The 21418-nt window shown below is 49.2% G+C and overlaps 2 protein-coding genes across 5 annotated transcripts in view; one reads left to right on the top strand and one right to left on the bottom strand.

Moving 5' to 3' along the window:
• Positions 1-13837, top strand: part of RILPL1 (Rab interacting lysosomal protein like 1) — a 44196-nt gene extending 30359 nt beyond the window's left edge. The window contains exons 5-8 of one of the 2 annotated variants that reach the window (XM_074299111.1): positions 4128-4297; positions 5844-5936; positions 10037-10124; positions 12913-13837. In XM_074299111.1, the coding sequence (XP_074155212.1) occupies positions 4128-4297; positions 5844-5936; positions 10037-10124; positions 12913-12918 (357 nt within the window). In that variant the 3' untranslated portion in view covers positions 12919-13837. The remainder of the gene's footprint in view (positions 1-4127; positions 4298-5843; positions 5937-10036; positions 10125-12912) is intronic. The other variant, XM_074299103.1, reaches the window with a different exon arrangement.
• Positions 13838-14685: 848 nt separating this feature from the next.
• The window catches only part of SNRNP35 (small nuclear ribonucleoprotein U11/U12 subunit 35), a 7549-nt gene continuing 816 nt past the window's right edge, over positions 14686-21418 (bottom strand). The window contains exons 2-4 of one of the 3 annotated variants that reach the window (XR_012487751.1): positions 19919-20101; positions 16159-17254; positions 14686-16124 (exon numbers count right to left, since the gene is read on the bottom strand). Coding sequence is in view for 2 of the 3 variants with exons in the window: in XM_074299134.1 (XP_074155235.1) it covers positions 16460-17251 (792 nt within the window). In the remaining variant the exon portion in view is untranslated. Of the gene's footprint in view, positions 17255-18279; positions 19139-19918; positions 20102-21418 lie in introns of all 3 variants that reach the window. The other 2 variants (XM_074299134.1, XM_074299125.1) reach the window with 2 other exon arrangements.

Raw genomic sequence — 21418 nt, 5'->3', positions numbered from 1 at the left:
CCACTCCCTTCCTGTGGCCAGTACGCAGCCCTGCACGCAGACGGCCTTACCCTTGATCTTGCCATAACCCACCATCCTGACTAATCCATCTCTCCCTATGCTTCATGGTCCCTCCTCTCTCTTCTTCATCCTCACGATGACCTCCTTTCCCTCTATCCCTCAGTTCTTTCCCAGGCCACTGGCCGCAATCTCAGCCCTTGGAGAATCCTCTCGGATCTCTCGTCTGCCACCCTTGACCTATGGCTGCTCTTGGCCTGCACCATCTACCTTCTCCCTTCCATTCCCACCCATTTTGCAGGGCAAAGCCTAAGGAAGTAACAAAATAGTATTAAGTCCTCTCCAAGGCTACGTTACATAATCCTAACTGGACCCTGAGAGCAGTCAGTCATTCTGCTCTCCCCTGGTCAGTGAATTGCCTCACTCTTCCCAGGGCTATCTCATAGCTTCCCCTCATTCCTCAAGTCTGTGGCTCTCCTTCCCCATCCCCACTTCCTCAGTAAAAGATCTTGCCCACACATCACTGAAAAAATGGAGACTTGCTGTGAGCTCCCCCGTCTCACCTCCTCTTTATTTGTCACACCTCAGACCATCTCCTGCTCTCTGTGAAGAGGAGGCTCTGCTTCCTTAGCGAAGCAGACTCCTCTCCTTGCCTCTTTACTCCCACCTTCTCTGTCAGATCGCCCCCTCCCTCATCCCAGCTCTCTTAACGTCAGTCTCTCCCTGTCTGCCGGCTCCTCACCGAGGCTCACCTCCCGGATCTCCTCCATTCTTTCAAACCCCCCTTTCCTCTCCCAGCTCAGCTTCTGCCTCTCGAGACTTGGGCATCGAGCCTCAGTTTTTAGAACCTTCCCTCCTGTCACCTCCTTGTCCCTCCGGTATCACCTTCATCTCTTCTGTCTGTGGCTCCGTACTGCCGTGACTTTCTCTGTTCTCCATCTCGTCTAACCCCTGCACAGGCTGCCTTCTGAACCCACCCATCTGAAGTGGCTTTCTCCAATTTACCTACCAGATCCAAGGGCCCTTTCTCAGTCCTAGCTGTCTTGACCTCTGTCTTGACACGGTCGCTCACCTTCTCTGCCTGGACACTCAGGGTTTCATGACACAGGTCTTGGTTCTCCCACTTGTGCTTCACATCTTTTCAGTGTTGTCATGTCCGACTCTACTTGACCCCATTTGGAGTTTTCTCCAAAGAGATACTGGAGTAGTTTGCCATTTTCTTCTCCAGATTCCTTTAGAGATGAGGAAACTGAGGCGCACAGGGTGCAGTGACTTGCCCAGAGTCTTGTATTTTTTGTATATACCTTGTATATAAAGATAATTTGTTTGAATATATCTTAAATATATAGCTAACTCGCCAGATGTTGTCTACCTCTGTAGAATCTGACTTCTTTGAGGTCAGGAACTATTTTTGAATTTATTTATTTTTTTTGTCGTTCCAGTGCTTAGCACAGTGCTTAGTGCATAGTAAGTGCTTAATAAAGCTTATTCATTGATGGACTGATTGATTACTAAAGGCAATGAGCATTCTTCAGCTGTTCTGATTCCTGCCTTGAAGGAGGCTCCAGCTGAGCTCAGTCACTGAATGGCCCATCTCCAGTTGTCCTATCTATCTGGGTCTGGGCACTGGACCCAGATGGTTCTGGAGGGGAAAGTGAGGCAGGTGACCCTGCACCCCTCCCTCACTTAAATCATGTCAGGGTGTCACCTCCCTGATGTCATGGTCTTCTTGAAGAAGGAAGGATAAACAACAATCTCTTGACTAGGAGTTGGGAGGTGCCCCACTGGGGATCCAACTGCACTGGATATCACAGCTGTTTTCTTTCCCTTCTTTTTCTGTTCTTTCTTCTTTCCCTTCACTTCCTCTGTCCACATAGGATATCATATCCTTACCTACAAGTGCTCTGCTCAAAAGCATGAAAGTGTTTGCTAGGAGCAAGCCTTAAACCCCACTCACTCTGGCTGTCACTGACTGACCAACAGTAGGTTCCAGGCCCATCCTTGTTTGGGCCCGGATTGGCTCAGAGAGAAGGTATATAGCAATTGTTTCTGTTTTGGCCAGAAACTATCAGGGTCTTCCTCTCTCAGGTTAATTTTTTTTTTTCACTTCATAGAAGAGGCCATTCTTTGCCTCATTTCTTACCTCGCCTTAACCACTGAGTGAGGTTGCTTCAGTCAAACTGAGATCCGTTAAAGATCTTATTTTAAGAAGGCCAAGGTCTCCCACTGCATCAAGGACCATCTCCCATCTAGAGTTAGATCTAAGTCATCTAGCTGTAGATGTTTCCAGTGGGTCCAGATGGCTCTGGAGGGGAGAGTGACTTTGCCCAGCCCTGCTTCCCTTCCATCCAATTCATTTGCAAGTCATGGCAGGACCTTCCTAAAGCCACGGTCCTCTTGAGAACAAAGGATACAACATTCTGCTAAGATGAAATTGGACAGGAATAAATGTAAAATTGTAAATAAATGGGTTCAAGAAATCAAAAGTATAGGAAGGAAAGGCATACGTGTGTGTGTATGAGCTCGGGAAGTAAGGCACTATAAGTTTAGTATGAGTGAATCGTATGAAATGGCAGTCAAGAAATGAATTTGAAAGTAGATGATATTAAAAGAGAAATAGTAGTTCTCAAAAGAAAAAAAAAAACAAACTTAATTAAATAAATTAATTAAATATAAAATAAAAACATGTTGAGAGCAATGGAGTGTATGCTAGCCCAGTTATACTCTGCCCCAGATGTTCCACATCTGAAATATCATATTCAGGTTGCCACCTTTTAAAAAGGACCATGACTCACTGAGCAGGTCAAAAGGAAGATGATCAGGATGAGGACTGGGGAGCATACTTTATGAGCTCATTAGCTTAAAAAATAGAAGACTTGAAAGAGAGGGTGGATGTGCCGGCTGCCTTTGGATTTTTGAAGATCTGTCACATATGAGAGAGATCAAAGATGTTTTTCTCTCAGCCTGATTAGAAGCTGAAGAGAAGCATATTTAGGTTCTATTTCATAACAATGAGAGCCATCCAAAAGTGGAATGGATCGTTTGAAGCAGTCCAAGGGGTCCTGTTCTGGGAGCTCTTCATTCTGAGACTGGGGGACATCTGTTAGGGGAAATAAGGTCTGACACTCACAAAGCCCTTGCGGAATTACAAAGAGGTGGGACATTGGGCTTTATTTTTTTGTATTGGACGGCCTCTCAGGCCTCTTCCAGCTCAGAGATTCTTAGCATAAGCTTCAAAGGATCTGAATAAGTGAAGAGAATGGGAGGAGGACATTTTAGGTAGAAGAAACAACATAAAGGCAAAGAAATGAGTGAGTATGGTTTGTGGAGTAGAGAGAGACAAGGCAAGAGAAGTACACGTGACCTTCCAAGTGATCACTTTGTGCCAGGTAGTCTCCCGTGCTGGGATACAAATAGCAAAAGACAGTCCTTGCCTAGAAGGAGCTTACGTTCTAGTGAAAGGAAAAGCACGAGTAGGAGAACAGCGGTTAAGAGTAGGGGGCCCAGGAAGTCACTCACAGATGGCAGATGGGAAAATAGGGCAGTCAGTGAATATTTTCTTTCTAGATTTGAACCCATGTCTTCCCTCTCCATCACTGGCTCTCTGTCCATTACAGCACGCTGCTACTGAGAGGAATGTGTATGTATATGTGCACACACCTGTATGTATGTCTATATGTGTACACATTTATATACATGTGTATATCACATATGCAACATGCATAATATAGATATATACATAAGATAGGTTCCTATGTATATATCTATATGGAATATAAACCTATCTTATGCATCTATCATATATGCCTCTATATCCTTTATTACAAATGAACATACGTATAGACATACATGTATATATTCATGTGTATAATATAAGCATCTTATATATAGATATATATTACAAATGTACACACACACATCCTCAGACTGCAGGAAGGATCACACTTGGAAGTCCCACGGTGGCCCGGGGCTGCCGCCTCGGATCTGGGCCAGCTGAGCAGGTAGGCGGCACTCCCGGCTCTCTCCCCAAAGCTGCTGAGACCCAGCAGCACCAGAGCCGTGAAGGCTGGATCTGCCAGCTTCGGTTACAAGCACGGAGGGAATTCATTAGCGTGTTTTGCGCCCTGCAGCCGGAGCCAGAGAGTGAGGAGTACATCCCAGAGTCAGAGAAAGCCGCCATGGAGAAGGACCCAAACCGCCCCCGCTTCACGCTGCAGGAGCTGCGAGATGTGTTGCATGAGAGGAATGAGTTGAAATCGAAGGTGTTTTTCTTGCAAGAAGAGCTCGCCTACTATAAGAGGTGAGCATCTCCGAGGTGGCGCAGGAGGCTTCTGTTGGCTTGGCCAGGTCCGGGAGAGAAGGCTCCCTGACGATGCACAGAATGTTAATTAAGCTTACCTGCTGTGTGGGGGGCGCTGGGTTATGGTTCAGGCAGAGATGCTCTATTAATTAAGACAGGGTTCCCACATTATACATACATACATATCCTACTCATCTTCCTAGCCCAGCCCAGATTATATATTATATATAATGCATATATATTATTATATTATATATAAGGGTACACAGCTTTTTCGGTTGAAGAAACAAACTATCTAATAGACTTGTCTCAGTTCACACTAATAAGTATTTGAGGCAGAATTCAAATTCAGGTCCTCCTAACCTATCCACTGTATCATTCTTCTAAAAACACTTTTTCCCTGCCCGCTTCCTCCCAATATCTCCACCCTTAACGAATTTAAATAGTTACACCATTGACCTTGATACTAAGGCATGTACTCAGGTGCTCTGACAGCTTCCTGGGCTGAAGGTACCCAGGGGATAACTGACCCCTTCTCTGCTCTCTGACTGCAAGGACATTGGTTCCCCCTTCTGATTTAAGTCCAGTTTAGGGAAAGAACACAATTTGGAGACCTTGGGCAAGTCAGTTCACTCTGACCGGTCCCAGTGTTTTGCTTTGTAAAATGAGGGGATGAATGAATAAACAGGAAGGACCCATCCAGGTCTAAGGTCCTTCTGCCTCCCTGATTGCTTCCCTCCCCAGCCTATCCCCCATGATGCCTTATAAGGAATCTTCCCAAAAGTTCTAGAATCACATCCCTCATTCCCCTTGCCTACTTTGGCATTCAAGGGCTTTCACAAAAATATTCCACTCTAATGCCTGTTCCAGCCCACCTTAATTCTTTCTCCTCTCCTCCATGCTTAGAACGGATCCTCCCTCCATCTCTCTGTGTTTGGTTCTTTCCTTATCCTCCAAAACCCTATTCAGATGTCACTTTCTCCTGACCCCTATGTACCTCAACCCATCCCAGACCAAAATGACACCTCAGATTTCCCAAAAGCCCTTTGTCCTGGACCCTTTCTTTGGACTCATTTCATTTTCCCCTCCTCTCAGCTGTTGGTCTCCTATAGTTTCTTATTATATTGCAAACTCCTTGAGAGCAAGATTCATATCATCCCTTGCCTTGTCTCTAGAATGCCAATAGATGATTAATAGAACAGATTAGTTCACTTTTTAAGAAAAAAATCTGAATTGAAAAAAGAAATATTGATTGTTTTCAATTTCTCATATTTTAGTGACTGGAACAAAGGTCTCTAATGGAGGGCTTTCTTTATACATAAAAAAAAAAAAAATCTCCTTCCTTAAGCTGCTCAGAGCTTTCCTCCTCTGTAGCTCAGGCAGAATCCTGAATAGGCAGAATGTCCAGGGGCTTAGGTCACTGATGCTCTCTGCCCTGCTACCCTCCTCCTGCTCCAACCGATGTCAGACCTGTGGCCTATAAGAAGGGCCAAGCTTGGTGGGATCCTGCTCAAGTCATTTACTGAATGTTTGTAACTTTTTTCAGTGAGGAAGTTGAAGAAGAGACCCGAACACCCCATCCCACCCCCATCATCCACTCCAAAACCTCCCCCCAGCCGGAGTCTGGGATCAAGAGACTGTAAGTGAACGTTTGCCTATAAGGAGCCTGTAGCCTGCTGAGCATGTTGTTCTGGGGTTCTAACTAGGAATCAGCCTCCAACTCCTTCTGAGCCTAGGATTCAGCCTGTTTACTAACAAGCCCAGAGTGCAGGGAGCGGGAGATGGGGAGGAGATGGTTGGCCCTGACCAGGAGTTTGTGTCCATCTCTCCCTGGTTTCGTTCTTTGCCTGGGCCCCTGAATACGGAGTCAATGAATGAGAGCCGGGACAGGGAGGTGAGGGTCGGAGCCTGGGGCTCTTCTGACCTGCATGGGCAATGCTTGATGCCCATTGGCAAAGCATGGGGAAGCTTGAGCTTGGGTTAGGAGAGGGTTCGTCTGAAAGCAGATGCCTTTAGGGCCTTTAGGAAATGTGAGGGCTTTTCATTCCTCCTGAAAATAAGAGTGTCTGTTTAGAAAAGAAACCAGTGGAATGGTTTCAGACCCTCTCTGCCATTCATTCATCATCGGAAAGCATTTATTAAGCACTTCTAGAAGAAAAGACAAAAGTAGCATCGCCCCTGTGTTCGGGGAGTTTACAGTCTCTCAGACCCTGCACTGCACTATATTTTTCCAGCCTCTACTGAATGATTCCTGACCTCACAAGGTGACAGTCTGTTTTCCTGGCTTGAACCTCATCTTGAGGGTGATGGCACACCCAGCCCCGGCCCCCTACCTCAGGGCTCCATCCCTTGGCAGCCCCCTCCCCCTCGAGTCCCTACAGTGACTTGGTTGGGACCCCTAGGACTCAGACCCTTCCCTAAGCCCCAGCATGGAGCGGAGGATGGGGAGAAGGGAGGAAAGTGGCCAGAAAATGCCATATCTCCTTTCCCAAGGGCTGCCGTTGGCTCTGTCCCCACAGCAACACCAGTTTTCCATGAGATAACTGTGAGAATGAGCTCCCACAGAAGGGCTTTTGATGGGGCCCAAGGCAGGAGGACACTGCTCCCCTTTGTGTTCACCTCTGCTGCTGACAGCTGCGTTGCACAATCACACAAGTTGGGGGAACTCCCTCCCTCCCCCGGGAATGGGGACAAAGCAGCCTTGGGAAGGAAACTTCAGGGGGAATGGAGAGGACTTAAGATGAGTTACGAGCCAGTCCGACTCAGTCCCATCTTCCTGCTTTCCTTTGGTTGTGTCTGGTTTCTCCAGGTCTTGCTAAGCCCAGGGGCTCATGGGAACAGTGAAATTTCCCATCCACTAAAACTGCATATGGGAGGACTGGCCAGTTGGGCAGTTGGTCAGACCTCTCCAGCCAAACAACTCCAGTCTCTTTCTTCTTCCTTGCTCTCGATTTCTGCCTCCTTCAGCTGCCTTCCCGCCATCCCTTCCCTTGGTGGCAGCTGGCTCCCCATCTCCCCAGGTCTCTAAGGATCCTGGACATCTCATTCCAAACTGCAATTAGAAACATGATACTTTTTAACCTTCCCATTTTTAAAAATTCTGAGTTCTAAATTTTGAAAAATGGAATGTTAAAAATTGTCTTTACATGTAATTGGGAGAAAAATATTAAAAGGAAAGCTGACTACAGTTTCTAACAATGGCACCCAGAGGGGAGAAAATCTAAGAATAACTTAGCACAGCTGTGTTCTCAGGAGGAGGGAATTGGGGCTGCCCAGAGAAGGTCAAGAATGAAAAGATTGGCTGACCCCAACTTAATCCTTAGCACACATCAAACATCCTACTCCCTCTCCTTGTCTTCTCTCAATTCTGTATGCAGCTGGTGTTTGCCTGAGTGAGGGATCGGGAAGTGACAGAGGGTTTGTAGGGAAAATTGAAACTAAATATTTGAAAATTCTGAATTGCCAGTCCTGTGCCTTCCAGGCAGGGCCAGCCTTTAGAAAACCCCCCCAGCCCTCGAGCAGAAATGATCTCCCCCTGTTCTCCCCATTTGCCATGACACCTGAAATCCTACTCGGAGGGCTTCACTTATTTGGGTCTTCATGATCTGTTAAGTAACAGAAGTTGCTGACCAAAGCAGAGGCAGAATTAGTTGATTATTTAAGCCTTCTGGATGTAGGAGAGGCCCCTCCTGTGCTGTGGAACCGCTCAAGCCGGAGTGAGATCCTTGTTCCTTCTCACGGTTTGTGCTGATGCACCTGCCAGCAATTCATTCAAAGATTGATGGATGAAAAGGCATTTTATTAAGGCTGTGCTCTGAGAAAAGCTGGTCGTCTGGGAATGCACACAGGAAAATGGGACTGCCCCTCCTCTTCTGGAGCCCCCATTCTAATGGGGAGGAGGACTCAGCTGTGGGGCAGATTGAAACCTTGTGGTCCTCAGGGCACCTTGCCCACATGTCGTCCTACATCTTCCTTAATGGTCATTTCCACTGAGACCAGATCCATTTCTGATGGTGGACCATATGACAGTGCCATCTTTCATCCATCGCCCTAGGGCCACATGGTATCGCATGGATTCACTTAGAAGACCTGATGCTTTCTCCTCTGCAGAGATTTCCCCATACTTGCCCTGTTTCCAGAGATCTTATAATGGATCTCTGTATGCCCGATAGTCATGGGGAATCCTGAGGAAGCAATCAGCTTCACAGGATCGTTGGTTAGGGATGGAAAAGACATCAGGATAATTCTTCAGAGGGAGAATCTGGGGCTCAAAGGAGTGATGGGACATAACAAGCTCCAGGCCACACAGCTAGTAGATGGCAGAGCTGAGATACAAAGCCAGGTTCTTTAACTGGGAGCCCAGCAGCAATCTCTCCTCCTGCCTCTTCCTACCTCCCATGTTCTGTTTGAGGAAATCCATGGTTCTCCCATGGGAAGCTTGTGCTCTTTCCTCCGCAGGGCCCGAGATGCTGGACGTTCAGCCTGGCCGGCTTAGTCCCTGGCAGTCTGTCCTGGTCCTAGGCTTTTCCATGTCACTGGCAGGAACCCTTTGTGCCCCAGCTTACACATCAATTATCTGTATTGACTAAAAATGAGGGGAGCAAGTGGAAGCCAAGGCCCAGAGAGAATCCAAAACTCTCAATATAACAACTGTTTAAAAAAAAAATTAGACCCTCTTGGTGAGCAAAATAGACTTGAGTCTCCCATTGAACAGGCCCTTGGACCCTCTAGTAGAGGTCCTCATAAGCCATGAAAGGTCAGAACAGGTTAGGAAGGAGGGAGAAAGAAAAGACCCAGATAATCCAAGAATAATTAGTACAACAGAGAATCTGGGGCAGCAGGTGGTGCAGTGGTGGTGCACATGCCCTGGAGTCGGGAGGACCTGAGTTCAAATGGGGCCTCCAGCACTTCACTAGTTAACCTTGACTGTCTCAAAAGAAAAGTATCGATGGTCAGCACAAAACTTTTGACCCAACGCCCTTGTTTAGGAGCCCTTTTAAGAACCCTCATGTGGTACCATGTTGCCCAAGGGCGATGGATGAAAGATGGTACTGTCATAGGGTCCGCCATCAGAAATGGATCTGGTCTCAGGAAAAAGTGAATTCCTTGGGCATTGTAGCCCCAGATTTGGAGTCAGCTGCTCCCACTTCAAATCCTGCTTACCCAGCACTTTTTGCTTCTCCTTCCTGAGGAGGCCAGAGTCAGACGACCTCCCCAGAGGGTCCCTTCCAGCTCAGAAGCCTTGTTTTGTTCAGCTCAACAAATGTCCTTAATCTTCCACAGATAGACAGTTGTGTGTAAACTAAATTTAGGTATGTAATGTGCTATTTGAGGGTGGATCTTTTTTCACCATTTTGGAAAGTTTGGGTTTTTATAGAGTAGATTTGTGTACGGTACCAATGGAAAGAACCTGGTCCTGGAGCCAGGTAACCTGGAGCTTGTGTGACTGAACAAGTCGTAGGCTCCTCACATATGAGAAGGCTGGACTGGAGATCCTCTCCCGGGTCTAGGTCTGTGGTTGTGGGGTTGCCAGGCTGCCTTTGGTGCCCGAGGCATGTGGAACAGACAGCTGCCTGGCAGAGGGAGAGCCCGGGGCTTCTTCCTTCCCCCTCCGCCCCTTGGGAATCAATGTTCGAGCTGTCTCCATCACTCTGGACACCAGGCCCACCCTGGGGGCTGTCTCACTCTCCTGTCCTTCTCCCGCCCACCCTCTGACCTTCTCTGTGTCTCTCTGACCAGGATCTTTACAGCCATAATGCCCATGGTAGCAGCTGGACTGATCCTAGATGACCCCACCCTACAGCCCGTGCGGAGACTTATTTCCCTTGTAGGCACATCGTGTTTCTTGATTCTGTCTTGGGAATGCCTGCTGGGGCTCGGGGGCTGCACTTTGCTGTGTTCTTGGGCTGCCCCTGCATCCTAGCGGCTGTGATGGGACTGCCCGTGGGTCACGCTGCGCAGTCAGCACGGTTCCTCAGAGTCCTCTGCTTTGTCACAAATAATTCTCTTTGTCTCTTCTGTTTCCATTTTAAACCACACGTTCCAGCCAAGAAGGGCCTTTAAGCCACGGGTCAGTAACCACCAATGCCCACCACGGCTCACCGAGTGTCACTAACACCGCACGGCTGCTCACCCGGCCAGGGCCGCTCCCTTACAAAGCTTTGGTTTGCTGCCCCAGAAGCTGCTCTGGCCTTTAAAAAAAAAAAAAAAAAGAACGAGAAAGGACCAGGAGGGTGGAGAGGGGCTCCTGTTGCAGGATATGAAGGGTCCCTCGAGCTTACGGGCGCCGCTCAGGGGCAATGGGCTGGTCTTACCCTCAGAGGATTAGCCGTCAGAAAGCCTGGGTATTCAAAATCCAGCAGCTTGGCCCAAATGAAAGCCTCTCATGCCTGTGAGCAAACAAACCACTTCTCGGCCCCAGTTCCCTTAACTGGAAGATGAAGGGGCTAAAGAGCTGATGCCCTCAGCGTCCTCTTCCAGGGTAGTTGCTGATGGAGAAAACTTGCCGTTGGTCACATGCCATTGTCCAGATCACTCCTTTCAGAACTTCTAGAGCTCCACTTTTGGGTTCAAAAGAAGTTATCAATAGAGCAAAGTCACTGTAAGGTCCAGGGGTCAAAGATCAGTCATCTCATTCTGTCTTTGACAGAATACAAGCCTGAACCCTATGAAGGCACTTTTAAAACATTAGTCTTTTAAATGGGGCCTAAATTTTATCCTCGGGTCCAGGGGCCAAAGCATCATCATCTCATTCTCTCTTTAACAGAACAAAAGCCAAGACCTTTCGAAGGTACTTTTTAAAATTTAGCCTTTTTACTGGGGCCTGAATTCTATTTCTGGCTCCTTGTGAATGCTGGAGTCAGGGATTAGCTCTTTCCAGGTACTTTCCACATCAGTCCCCAAGTGCTGCTTAGGCCTGGGCTGTGTCCTAATACTGTGCTACACAGTAGTCATAATTTCTGTAAATCTGTTAGTAAATGGATGACTAGCGGCATGGAGTCATGCCCATTTTTTCCAAGGCAGTTTTCAAAATTTCAATGTTTTGAAATCCATCATCGAAGTAATGACATCTCACAAAACGGTGGGAAACACGGCCTTAAGCCGTCTGTTAATGAGACAGAGGCTAAAGTGAATTTGCCCTAATTCTTGGGGCAGAGGAAGACAAGGAAGGAGGAAAAGCCCTAAGAACACAAAGAAGTCAGATTCTTAGACCAAATCCTTATCCCGGGGTCAGTTTGGACAAGTTAACACAGGTTGTTTCAGGCTTGAGCTCCAGCAAAATCGTTGTGACGTGTGGTCAAGCCATTTCAACTCTTAGGCCTTGGTTTTCTTATCTGTAAAATGGACAGAGGAGGTTTGGACTTTCTGAGGCAGCACGGAGTGAGAACCGCAAGTTCTGGTTAGTTGGAGGACTGGGCTCTGGCTCCTGACGATTGGTACCCATGGGCTCTTGGCCAGGCTGCTTCTGGGGGACTTGGGTTTTCTCCTCTGTCAAATGGGGTGGTCAAGACTAGATGGCTTCTTAAGGTCCCTTCCAGTTCTTATCTTATGATCTCCAAGTTCCTTTCTGACCATCTATTCAGTGAGTGTCTATGATGTCATATCTTAGTAATAACAGGAAGTTGCCTTAATCTTTCTGGCCCCCTGCTTTTTGATTTTTCCTGTTGAGGCAATAGGGGATAAGTGACTGGCCCAGGGTCACACATCTAGAAAGTGCCTGAGGCTGCACCTCCTGCCTGCCTCCTCCCTGGTTCTTCACCTGTAACAGAAGTGGGAGAGATGACCTTTGGGGTCCTCCTGACTTGGGGGAGGGTTCATTGGCGTGGGGCAGCTGGTCAGGTCACCTGTAAGAGACGGGCTCAGAGAGCTAGCTGCCTGGAACACTAAGAACAGAGGCAGGCTTTGGCCCGCGCCTGGCTCCAGCGGAGATTCCAGCTCCTAGAGAGAGAGGCCGGTGAAGGCCTCAGTTCTGCCTCCCTGCCAGGCCCTGAACAGTCCCCTCACAGCCTCGGCTGTTTGCCCATGTCTCATAGGGGGGCTTCGCTCCGTGATCCTGTGCCCCTTTGTGGGGCAGCCCCTCGAGAGCAGGCTCTCCTCCCAGTCTCCATCACACGCCGCCGCTTGAGTGACTCAGCCTCCGCTTGGTTTCTAACAGCTCCTCCCACTGCCTCCCTCTAAACTGGCACTGCCAGCTGGAGCCCCCACTCACTTCTGTGTGACCGCCCACACCCTTGCCCGTTAGCTCCTCGGTAGCTTGTTAACAAGGATGAATTCTTCAGCCCTTAGAGAAGCTGGCCCAGCCCTTCCATGGGGCTCTGTCCTCCCACTCCCTGTGGAAGGCTCATTCACCTCACACTAAGGGTGTGTGACTGGGAGGCGCTGAAGCTTCATCCACGTTGGGGTGCCACTGTGGGGTCTCCCCATGATGTCACCTCCCGCCCGCACCCCTGGCTGCTCCCTGGGAGGGTTGGCGTGCCCCTTCCCTCCCGTTTGAAAGCGCCTCAGTCGCTTTGACGTGGGTGTGCCGTGTCCCCTGCGTGTAGCACTCGGAGGAGGCACGGGGGAGGTGCTGACTTATCTCCCTCGCTCCCCACCCCTTCTTCTCTCCCCCAAAGGTTTAGTTTCTTCTCTCGAGACAAAAAGCGCCTGGCCACCGCACAGAGAAACGTCCACTTCCAGGAATCCTTTGGCCAGTGGGCAGACTCCCACAGAGATGATGGCTACACCGAACAGGGGCAGGAAGCCTTACAGCACCTGTGACTTTCACTCTCCCTGGGCTCGTGACCAGCTTGGCTACATCCACCCCAGACGGTCAGGGATCGGGCAGCAGCCAGACCCCAGACCCACGGCCCCTGCAGCCCTCGCACCCTGGGGCTGGCCATTTTTCCAGATGTACTCTCCACCCAGGGACACGGAGACCTGCTGTGTGCTTGGGACACTGGACCCAAAAACAGACTCCGGTCGCTACGGTGATCATCATTTGTAGGTGGGAATCGTGCTTTAGATTGGGTGCCCCTGCCACCACACAGACACACGTAGGTCAAGGATCGAGTGCCCCAGGAGTCTGGGATCTGGCTTTTGTGCTCACTCTGGTAACACAGGCTTCTCTAAACCAAAAACACGGCGTGTGGCACCTTGACAGTGGCGAGCATCCCCCGGCGCTGGGCCGAGCGTGGTCTGTGGGTACTCTGACCCATCAAGTTTCTGTAACACAGGGGAGGGGGGCACTGGGAAGTGGTGGCAGCTCATCCTTAGTTCTGTGGATGGCACTTTCAAAGTGCATTTGATCAGGTTCCCCTGGGCACCTTTAGTACAAGCTCTGGGAGCTGTCTCAGGGTAGCATTCACCCGTGGACAACAGGACCCTTTGACCTCACGCCTGGAGGCAGCCATGTAAGAAGCCAGGGGTGGGCGCCATACCCTGGAATTTAGTGCCTAAAGCATGTAGATACTGGTGTACAAGGTGAGTGTGCCTTGGGTTTTGCTGAGTTATATGCAGTATTAACCAAACAAAAGAATTGCTAAAAATGATCAATTTTAACATGTGGTTTGGGCATTTTTTTCTTGTCATCTTTTCTTCATGCATGGGATTTATTAAATGGCCGAGAGCCAGAGTGGAAGGCATCCAGGGCCCTTGGGACCCTTATAGGGAGGCAGTAAACTTGACAGAACATGACAGAGATTCTCCTCTCTTGCGAGAGCTTTGGACTGGGGAAGCCAAGGTGAGCCATAGCACCATGTGGCTGCCAGGCCCAAGGGCAGGCCGGGGATCTCTGGAACCCAGATGAAGAGCAGACAGTTGTACTCCTCACGGACTTGCTTGCTTTCCTCCCAAAGCTCATAAACTACATATTTTAGTTCTGCGTTTACAATCAATAAAGGAATCAGTGCTGTGAAAACTGTGCTGGGAAAGGCAAAACAGCCGGGAGGGAGACCAGAGATGTAGGCCTGTCCTGCCCCTGCCCCTGCCCCTGCCCCTACCCGGCTGGGTGACCTCAGCAGAACTGCTTTTGCTTTCCTTAGCTGCGAGAGGCTGAGAGGATGGACAGAGATTTGCCTGCCCCCCTCCAGTTCTAAAACTACATTCTATTGTGACACAAGGTGCTTTCAGAGATGGAGAAATAGGACCGCGGCCACCCCGTTCCAATATTCGATATAAAGAAACGAATTCCTATTCAGACCCTTGGAGAACAGAGAAATCCTACACTGGTAATTTGTGAGGAAAATAGCATGTTCATTTTCTAAAACTGTTTCTAACAGCTGGTGTCTATTTTAACACAGCAGGGCGGTACTGTTCTTTGTGGAAAGTAAAGCTGGAGGAGGAGGTTTGTGCCATTAGGGTAAAACCTAATAATGAGGCACTTTTTTAAACTAGCATAAAATAGATAGCTGTGATTCAAGTAACATTTATTGAGCACCAATTCTGTGGGAGACCTTAGAGATAAATTACCCGAAACATTTCGTTGAATGTTCAGCGTTAAATAAGCATGCACAATAAGATGTCCATCAACGTCTGTCTTTCTGAAAAGCATCTGTCCAAGCACGTCTCATGCATGTATCTTTAGCAGCAGCTCGGCGTCATAGTGAACAGAGCGCTAAATCTGACATCAGGAAGACTAGAGTTCAAATCAGGTCTCAGATGACTTTCTCACTGAATGGGGGCAGCCTTGAGCAAACTGAGCCTTGTTTAAACAGACTCAGGCTCCCCTAGTATCCAGGGCTACTTCCAGTCATCCTGATCTCTATTGGCCCCCAGGCCCCAAGGCTCTGGAAGTGAAAGTGAGGCTGCTGACTGTGCACAGACTCCCCTTGCTTACATCCAGCTCATCTGCATGTAGGAGAGATGTCCTGGCTGTGTCTCTAGGAAAGTCACTTACCTCCTGCCTGCCTCAGTTTCCACATCTGTAAAACAAAGATAATAGTGGCACCTATCTCCCGGGGTGGTGGTGAAACCCAAATGAGCGATTTGTGAAAAGTTTTACAAATTTAGGGCTCTGCACAATTTTAGCTGTCGTTAGGGTAGCTTACTTTCAATCTATGTCACCCAAATAGGAAGAGGTCAGTTCGCCCAGTTTGCTGAGGGTCAAGCAGGGAGGAAGGAGAGGAAAGAGGAAGGCTTGGAAGTAGTTTGCTCCACAGATCACAGGGTGTGAGCATTTCACTGGGCTGTTCTGTACACGCTCAATTCATTTTGCAGAACTATAAGGTTTGAAATAAGGAAAAATTTCCCCACTGCTAGAGCTGCTTGAAACCAGGCAGTCTTGGGAGGTAGAGAGCTCCCTGTCACTACAAGTCCACAAGCAGATGGAGAGGCAGCTGAAGCACGGCCTGGCTTTGCTGCTTTATTTTTGCTCAAGGAGGAAGGCGACAGGCATTTAGTAAGGGTCTTCTATGTGCCAGGTCCCATGCTAATATGTCACATTTTAGATTTAGATTTAACAAGCATTTAATAAGTCTTTACTATGTATATGCCAAGGGCTCTACTAAGCACCAGAAAGTAATCTCACTTGATCCTCACAACCTTGCCATTTTTAAGCCCATTTTATAGACTATAAACTGAGATCCAACGCCTTGTCCAGGTTTGATGAGCCAGTGAGTGTCTGAGGCAGGATTTAACTCCAGCGCTTTGTCCGGCATGCCACCGACCTGACCCTGCCTCAATTTCCCCACATGTAAAAGGAGGAGGCGGACTCCCAGTCTGTAAGGTCCCTTCCAGCTGTAAATCTCTGATCCCATATTTGGCTGAGAAGGAACGGGCCAGCAGCACCGGAGACTAAGGGCTTTCCTCGCAGCTTTCCTTTTCTTAGGAACAATCCAGGGAAGGCAGCCTCGGAGATGTAGACTGGTTTATTCAGCAGCTGCCTGTGCATAGGGCTCTGGTGATACCGAGACAAGTTTGGGCTTGGATGGGACGAAAGACTAGAATTGTGTGTCCCTGAATAAAGATAACACAAACTAGACTTGGAAAGTGGCAGAGGAGAGCTTGGGGAGGGCCCTGGAAATCTAAGGGGAGAAGGCACACAAAGGAAGACTTCATGGAGTGGATGGAGGAGAGGAAACACGCACCCCAGGCGCTGGCAGCTGACTGACCCGCCAAGCAGTGCCCGTGCAAGGTGCCGAGGAGCGGGGCAGCTGTTTCATGGAGACATCGGGAGTTAAATCTCTACTTGTGTTTATCATCCTCCCTCTGCTTTTTGGAGTCTCTCTCCTTGCTCCTATCTCTTCTCTCTCGGTCCTTCCTCTCTCGGCCCCTGCTCCTCTCTTCTCTGAAGTCCCGCTCTCTTTCCCTCTCGTTCTCATCCCAGGCCCTGCTGCTCTCCCTTTCTTGCCGCCTCTTCTCTCGGCCCCTGTCATGGTCGCGGTCTCTGGCCCTCCAGTCCCAGCTTCTGTCTCGGGACCACTCCCTCCTCTCCCTCTGGCCCTCTCCATAGAAGTCACTTTTGAACACTGGCAAGTTAATGGGTTTTCTAAAAGGCCGGTCCCGTCCACCAAATCTCAGTTGTCCAGATTCTTTTTTCCCACCAAACCCTCCTCCGAGTCTCCGGGGGATCCACCCTTTAAGGATTCGTTCTAGCTCGTAGTCGACAAAGATCTCGTGCTGATCGATAACCAGCCCGTTGGCATCTCTGTAGGCCTTTAACAGAGATCGCTCTTCTCTGTACTCGATGAAAGCATAGCGCTTGGAGAAGCCCGTGACCACGTCCCGCACCAGCCGCAGCTTCCTGATGTCGCCGTACCTGCTGAAGACATCTTTCAGCTTTTCTTCAGTGGTCTGCAGGTTCAGCCTGCCCACAAAGAGCGTGAGGTGGGGGTCTCCGGACACCCCTTTGTTGGGCACATAGCGAGCCAGCATCGCCCTCCAGATGGCCCGGTCGTGAGGCTCCTCATCAGTGCCATCGATGCTCCCAGCCTTGAGAGGATCATATTCTTTGGCAATGGGCATCCACTCGTTCATGGTCTGGAAAGGTAGGAGACAGCGGTTTGATGCACATCAACATCAGAGAGGCCCAGAAATCTACCCACCGGCCCAAATCAGAGCCCCCTATCCTGGGACTCCAAAAACAATTCAACCGCTACAATAATATAGTTTGCAAAGCACTCTGCCCTGTGAGTCATAATCCGGAGTCAGACAATAGAGAGATAAATGTCTCTATTCTGCAGGTGGGGAAATGGAGGCTCACAGCAGTTACAAGATTCCTGACCAAGTAACTCCTTCCACTCCATAGCACTGGGCGGAGGTGGGGGCAGGGATAGTCCCACTAAGTCAGCCGGACAAACCTACAACCCTGCCCTTTGTAATGTAGAAAAGCCTTTCCAGCCCAGCATCCTGCTTCCGGCAGGGATTAATTAGGCTTGTGTCAGCCACCTTCAGAGGGGGAAGTCAAGGCAGAATTTCTTCCGGACTTAAGACTCCCGGAAGCCGGGGATCACTTTCTGCCTAGGAGCCTGAGAAGTAATTGCTATGGAAATACACCCCAGCAAGCCTGCATTGCAGATGACTTTCTTTCAGATACGTGGTCATTAATTCATAGGAATCCTTATTGGAATAATAAAGTGCCTGCCAACATTTAAGACAGCACCAAAGCTTATGTAACCCTCTAGCAACTTCACAGCCAAAAGCAACGTGAGCTAAAAAAAAGAGGGGTGAAGGGGGATCTGCAAAGCTAGACAGCCCTCCAGCGCCCCTCCAGCGCCTCCCCAGCTCCCCTTTTTCTAGTCCCGTTCCTCCCAGTCCTGGATGGCTGCCCCTGCTCCACCCCAACTTTTTCTAAATGTCTACCCTAGAAAAACAATTCTGTCCACATAGATTTAAAGGTTATAGGAGGTATGGGGAGGGGGGAAGATACAATATTGGTTCAAGAGAAGCAAACTAATGCTCTGATACAAAACTACAAAGCAACTGCTTTAAACAAATTAAAAATATTGACTGGTTTATCAATGAAGCATTGAAATCCTCAGGAGCCTGAAAGCCATTAATAAAACCTGTTCGCCTTTTATGGCAGAGGAGTTCAGCTGTCATTCAGCCAGCGGAGGAGACGAGCACGGGGCCTGGAGTGCGGCGCCCAGGCGGGGGCGCTTCTCGGGCAAGGTTTAGGATGGGTGCAGGGGCTGGAGAGCTCCAGAGGGGCGGGCCCCAGCCACCGAGGGGCAGATCCCGGCAGGCAGCGGAGCCATTCTGCTGGCTGGGAGAGAGCTAGACTGCTCTAGGCTGATTTTGCTCGGAACGGGTTCTAGGCAAATGCTAGATGTAGGTTTTGTTCTGTGCTGACTGCTCAGAAGGGGGATGGGCGGCGCCCTGAGAAGCGAAGGATCCCAAGCAAGGGCTGATCCTCGTCCTCCAGAAAGTGATTATTCCAGAAAGAAAAGGATTAAACTATAGCATGAGACTGGGCTCCCAGTACTTCAGGCTTGGCGGTTTTTATCGTAGTTAAGCCATTTCCCGCGGTGCCCAACTCTGCGGCCCCAAGGGGGCCTCCTGGGCAGAGACGCTGCAGTAGTTTATCATTCCCTCCTCCAGTTCATTTTACAGATGAGGAAACTGAGGCCAAAAAGGTTAAAGGATGTGCCCCGCTTTGTGCACTCTTTAAGATTCTCAGGAGATGGACCAGATGACCCCTAAAGTTCCTAAAATCACAGTATTCGGCGCTGGAGGGGATCCGATCCACATTCCTGGCGCTAACGAGGCGCTCCTTGGGGGCTGAGACAAGTTTGACTTTGCTGACAGAACTCGGTCCGGGGGAAGGGAGCAGCCCAGCGAGGAGGTGGAAGAGAGCACAATCCGGGCACGCCGGACCGGAGCGCACCAGACAACGCGGCATCCGGAATTCCAGCCGAGGCCAGCCTGTGGAAGGCGTTAACGCCGAAATAAACAAAACCACGTTTGCTCTGCGGCGGGGCAGCTAGTGGGGCTTTCTGAGCAGGGGAATAGCCAATGGGAAAAGCAGATTTGCTTTAGACCTATCCCGGTTCCTACACAAGCTGCGCGGACAGATCTCTGGCTGCCGCGCGGACAATGAGGAGGCTAGAGAGAACGATTGTGGGAGGTTATGAAGGCCGAGGTGTGGGGGGCCGGATGAAGGACTCCTTGATTCCCTACAATTCAAAGATTCGCTCTTTAAACCACCTCCAACAGGCGCATTTTCCTGAGTCCACGGGGTGCCCGTAAGTCTCCCCCAGGCGGAACCATGTGCGCAGCTCGCAGACTTCCCGCCACCCCCTCCAAGCAAGCAACGCATGCTCAATCGATCCCCTCTAGGACCCTCCTCCCCCGGCCCCGCCCCGGCTAAATACAAATAAAAGAGGGTTACCCTCTTTACCGGAACACCACGACTGAGCATGCGCCCTAGGCCGCCAAGAAGCCAAGGAGGGAAAGCCACTAGAGGAAGTTCGACTTCCCAGAGCCTACTTCAGACAACGTCCTCCCTTCTCTCAGTCGGGACCTCGGCCTCGCCAGGTCCCTAGGGGCTCCTGAGCCGGCTGTGCCTCAGAACTAGCCCAGCCCTGACACCCAGATTCAAACACGACCGCCGCCTTTGCCCATCTCCAACATGGCGGCCAGTGACCACGGCCGTCCGGAAACGGCTCCGGGACGGGACTAAATGGGGCTGGGGCTGACGCTTACCTGCTTTTCCTGCTTCTCACCGACCCGTGTCTCCGCTGTCTGAAAGCAACTGCCTTCACTACTGTCTGCCGGGATCCAGGCCCGCTCTTTACTACAGAACAAGGCCAGCCCTCAACTTCCGGGAGGCCGCGCGCGAGACTTTATATTGGGTGCAGCAGATTTTTTTCATATACTGTTGCCTTCCTAAAAAAAAAAAAAAGTTTTATATATTGTGCCAAATTAAGGGGCTTATCATAATATACCAGAAAGAGGGATGCTGTGTAATTTTTTATCTTTTAAACGAAAGAAATAACATCTTAAGAAATTTGCCAAAATAAATTTTCGCCAAAGCGTTTGCCGGAATGTGCTATTTTGAAAATGAAGCTAGGTTTTCTAGCCTCCCCGGAGAGTACGGGGAGAAGAGCATGTACTAGACTGTGACGTGATCCAAGCTAGTCCACGCCCCCGCCCCTGCTGGAAGGGGAGGAGCATGTAAGACTGGGGAGAAGCTTGGGTCCTATAGCTTTAGATATGGAAAGGCTCTTCCATATGGAAAGTCATCTAGATCAAGCCATTTTACAGCCCCAAGGGGGAGGGGGGAAGCCACTTGTCCCGTGGTCAGCCAAGTAGTGCCAGAGCCAGATAGAATCAAACCCACAAGAGCGGTCCGTGGAGTCAGCCAGTCCAAACCCAATGACCAAGAGGGTCGCGTCTTCTCCGTCCTGCGTAAAATCAGTGCAAGAGAGAACCGTTTGAACCCTTTGGTTTATCAAGTAATTGACAATAGATCTTCCCTCTTTAGAAAAAAGGTCAGTGAAACGTTTAAAAAAGAAAAATATTCAGAAAGACACAAATCGGACCATTTTGGAATTGTGATGGTACATATCAAGCAACCGGGAGCTATTCCTGAAGTGATGTTTAAAGAACCAGAATGCTCCCGGTAATGGCTATTGGATGAAATCTGTGAAAGACTGTTTAACAAGACCGATGAAGAACACAAAATAAAAGAACGAGAGAGTGTCATCTCTGGGAGAAAGAGGATGTATCCTTGGACCTGTGAGAGCCATAAATGATTGAAGTATCTGAAGAGTCGTCTAACGTGATAAAGTGAATCACTAACATATTGGTGGTTTGGGAGATTTCTGCAAATTAATAGTTTCAGTGTGATGTCATTATTCTAATCCAACAATTGTGATAAGGAAAAATAGAAATAACAAGGCAGTGTGGGGCAGCTAGGTGACAAAATAAATAATGCTGGGAGTCAGAAAGACCTAGTTCAAATTCAGCTGAGACACTCATTGTGTGACCTGGAGCAAACCACTTCACCCTGTTTGCCTCCGTTTCCTCATCTGTAAAATGAGCTGGAGAAAGAAATGGAAAACTCCAGTATCTGCCAAGAAAATCCCAAATGGGGTCATGGAGAGTCAATGAGACACATCTGAATGACTGAACAACAAGCAGTAGTAAACAATAGCTAGTATACCTTGTGGCCTGCCCCAATTTATTGTGCTTCACAAATAT

The sequence above is a fragment of the Sminthopsis crassicaudata genome, chromosome 1 (genome assembly GCF_048593235.1).
Source record: "Sminthopsis crassicaudata isolate SCR6 chromosome 1, ASM4859323v1, whole genome shotgun sequence".
Taxonomy (NCBI): domain Eukaryota; kingdom Metazoa; phylum Chordata; class Mammalia; order Dasyuromorphia; family Dasyuridae; genus Sminthopsis; species Sminthopsis crassicaudata.
Note: the sequence above shows the minus strand (reverse complement) of the source record. Positions and strands in the feature narration are given on the sequence as shown.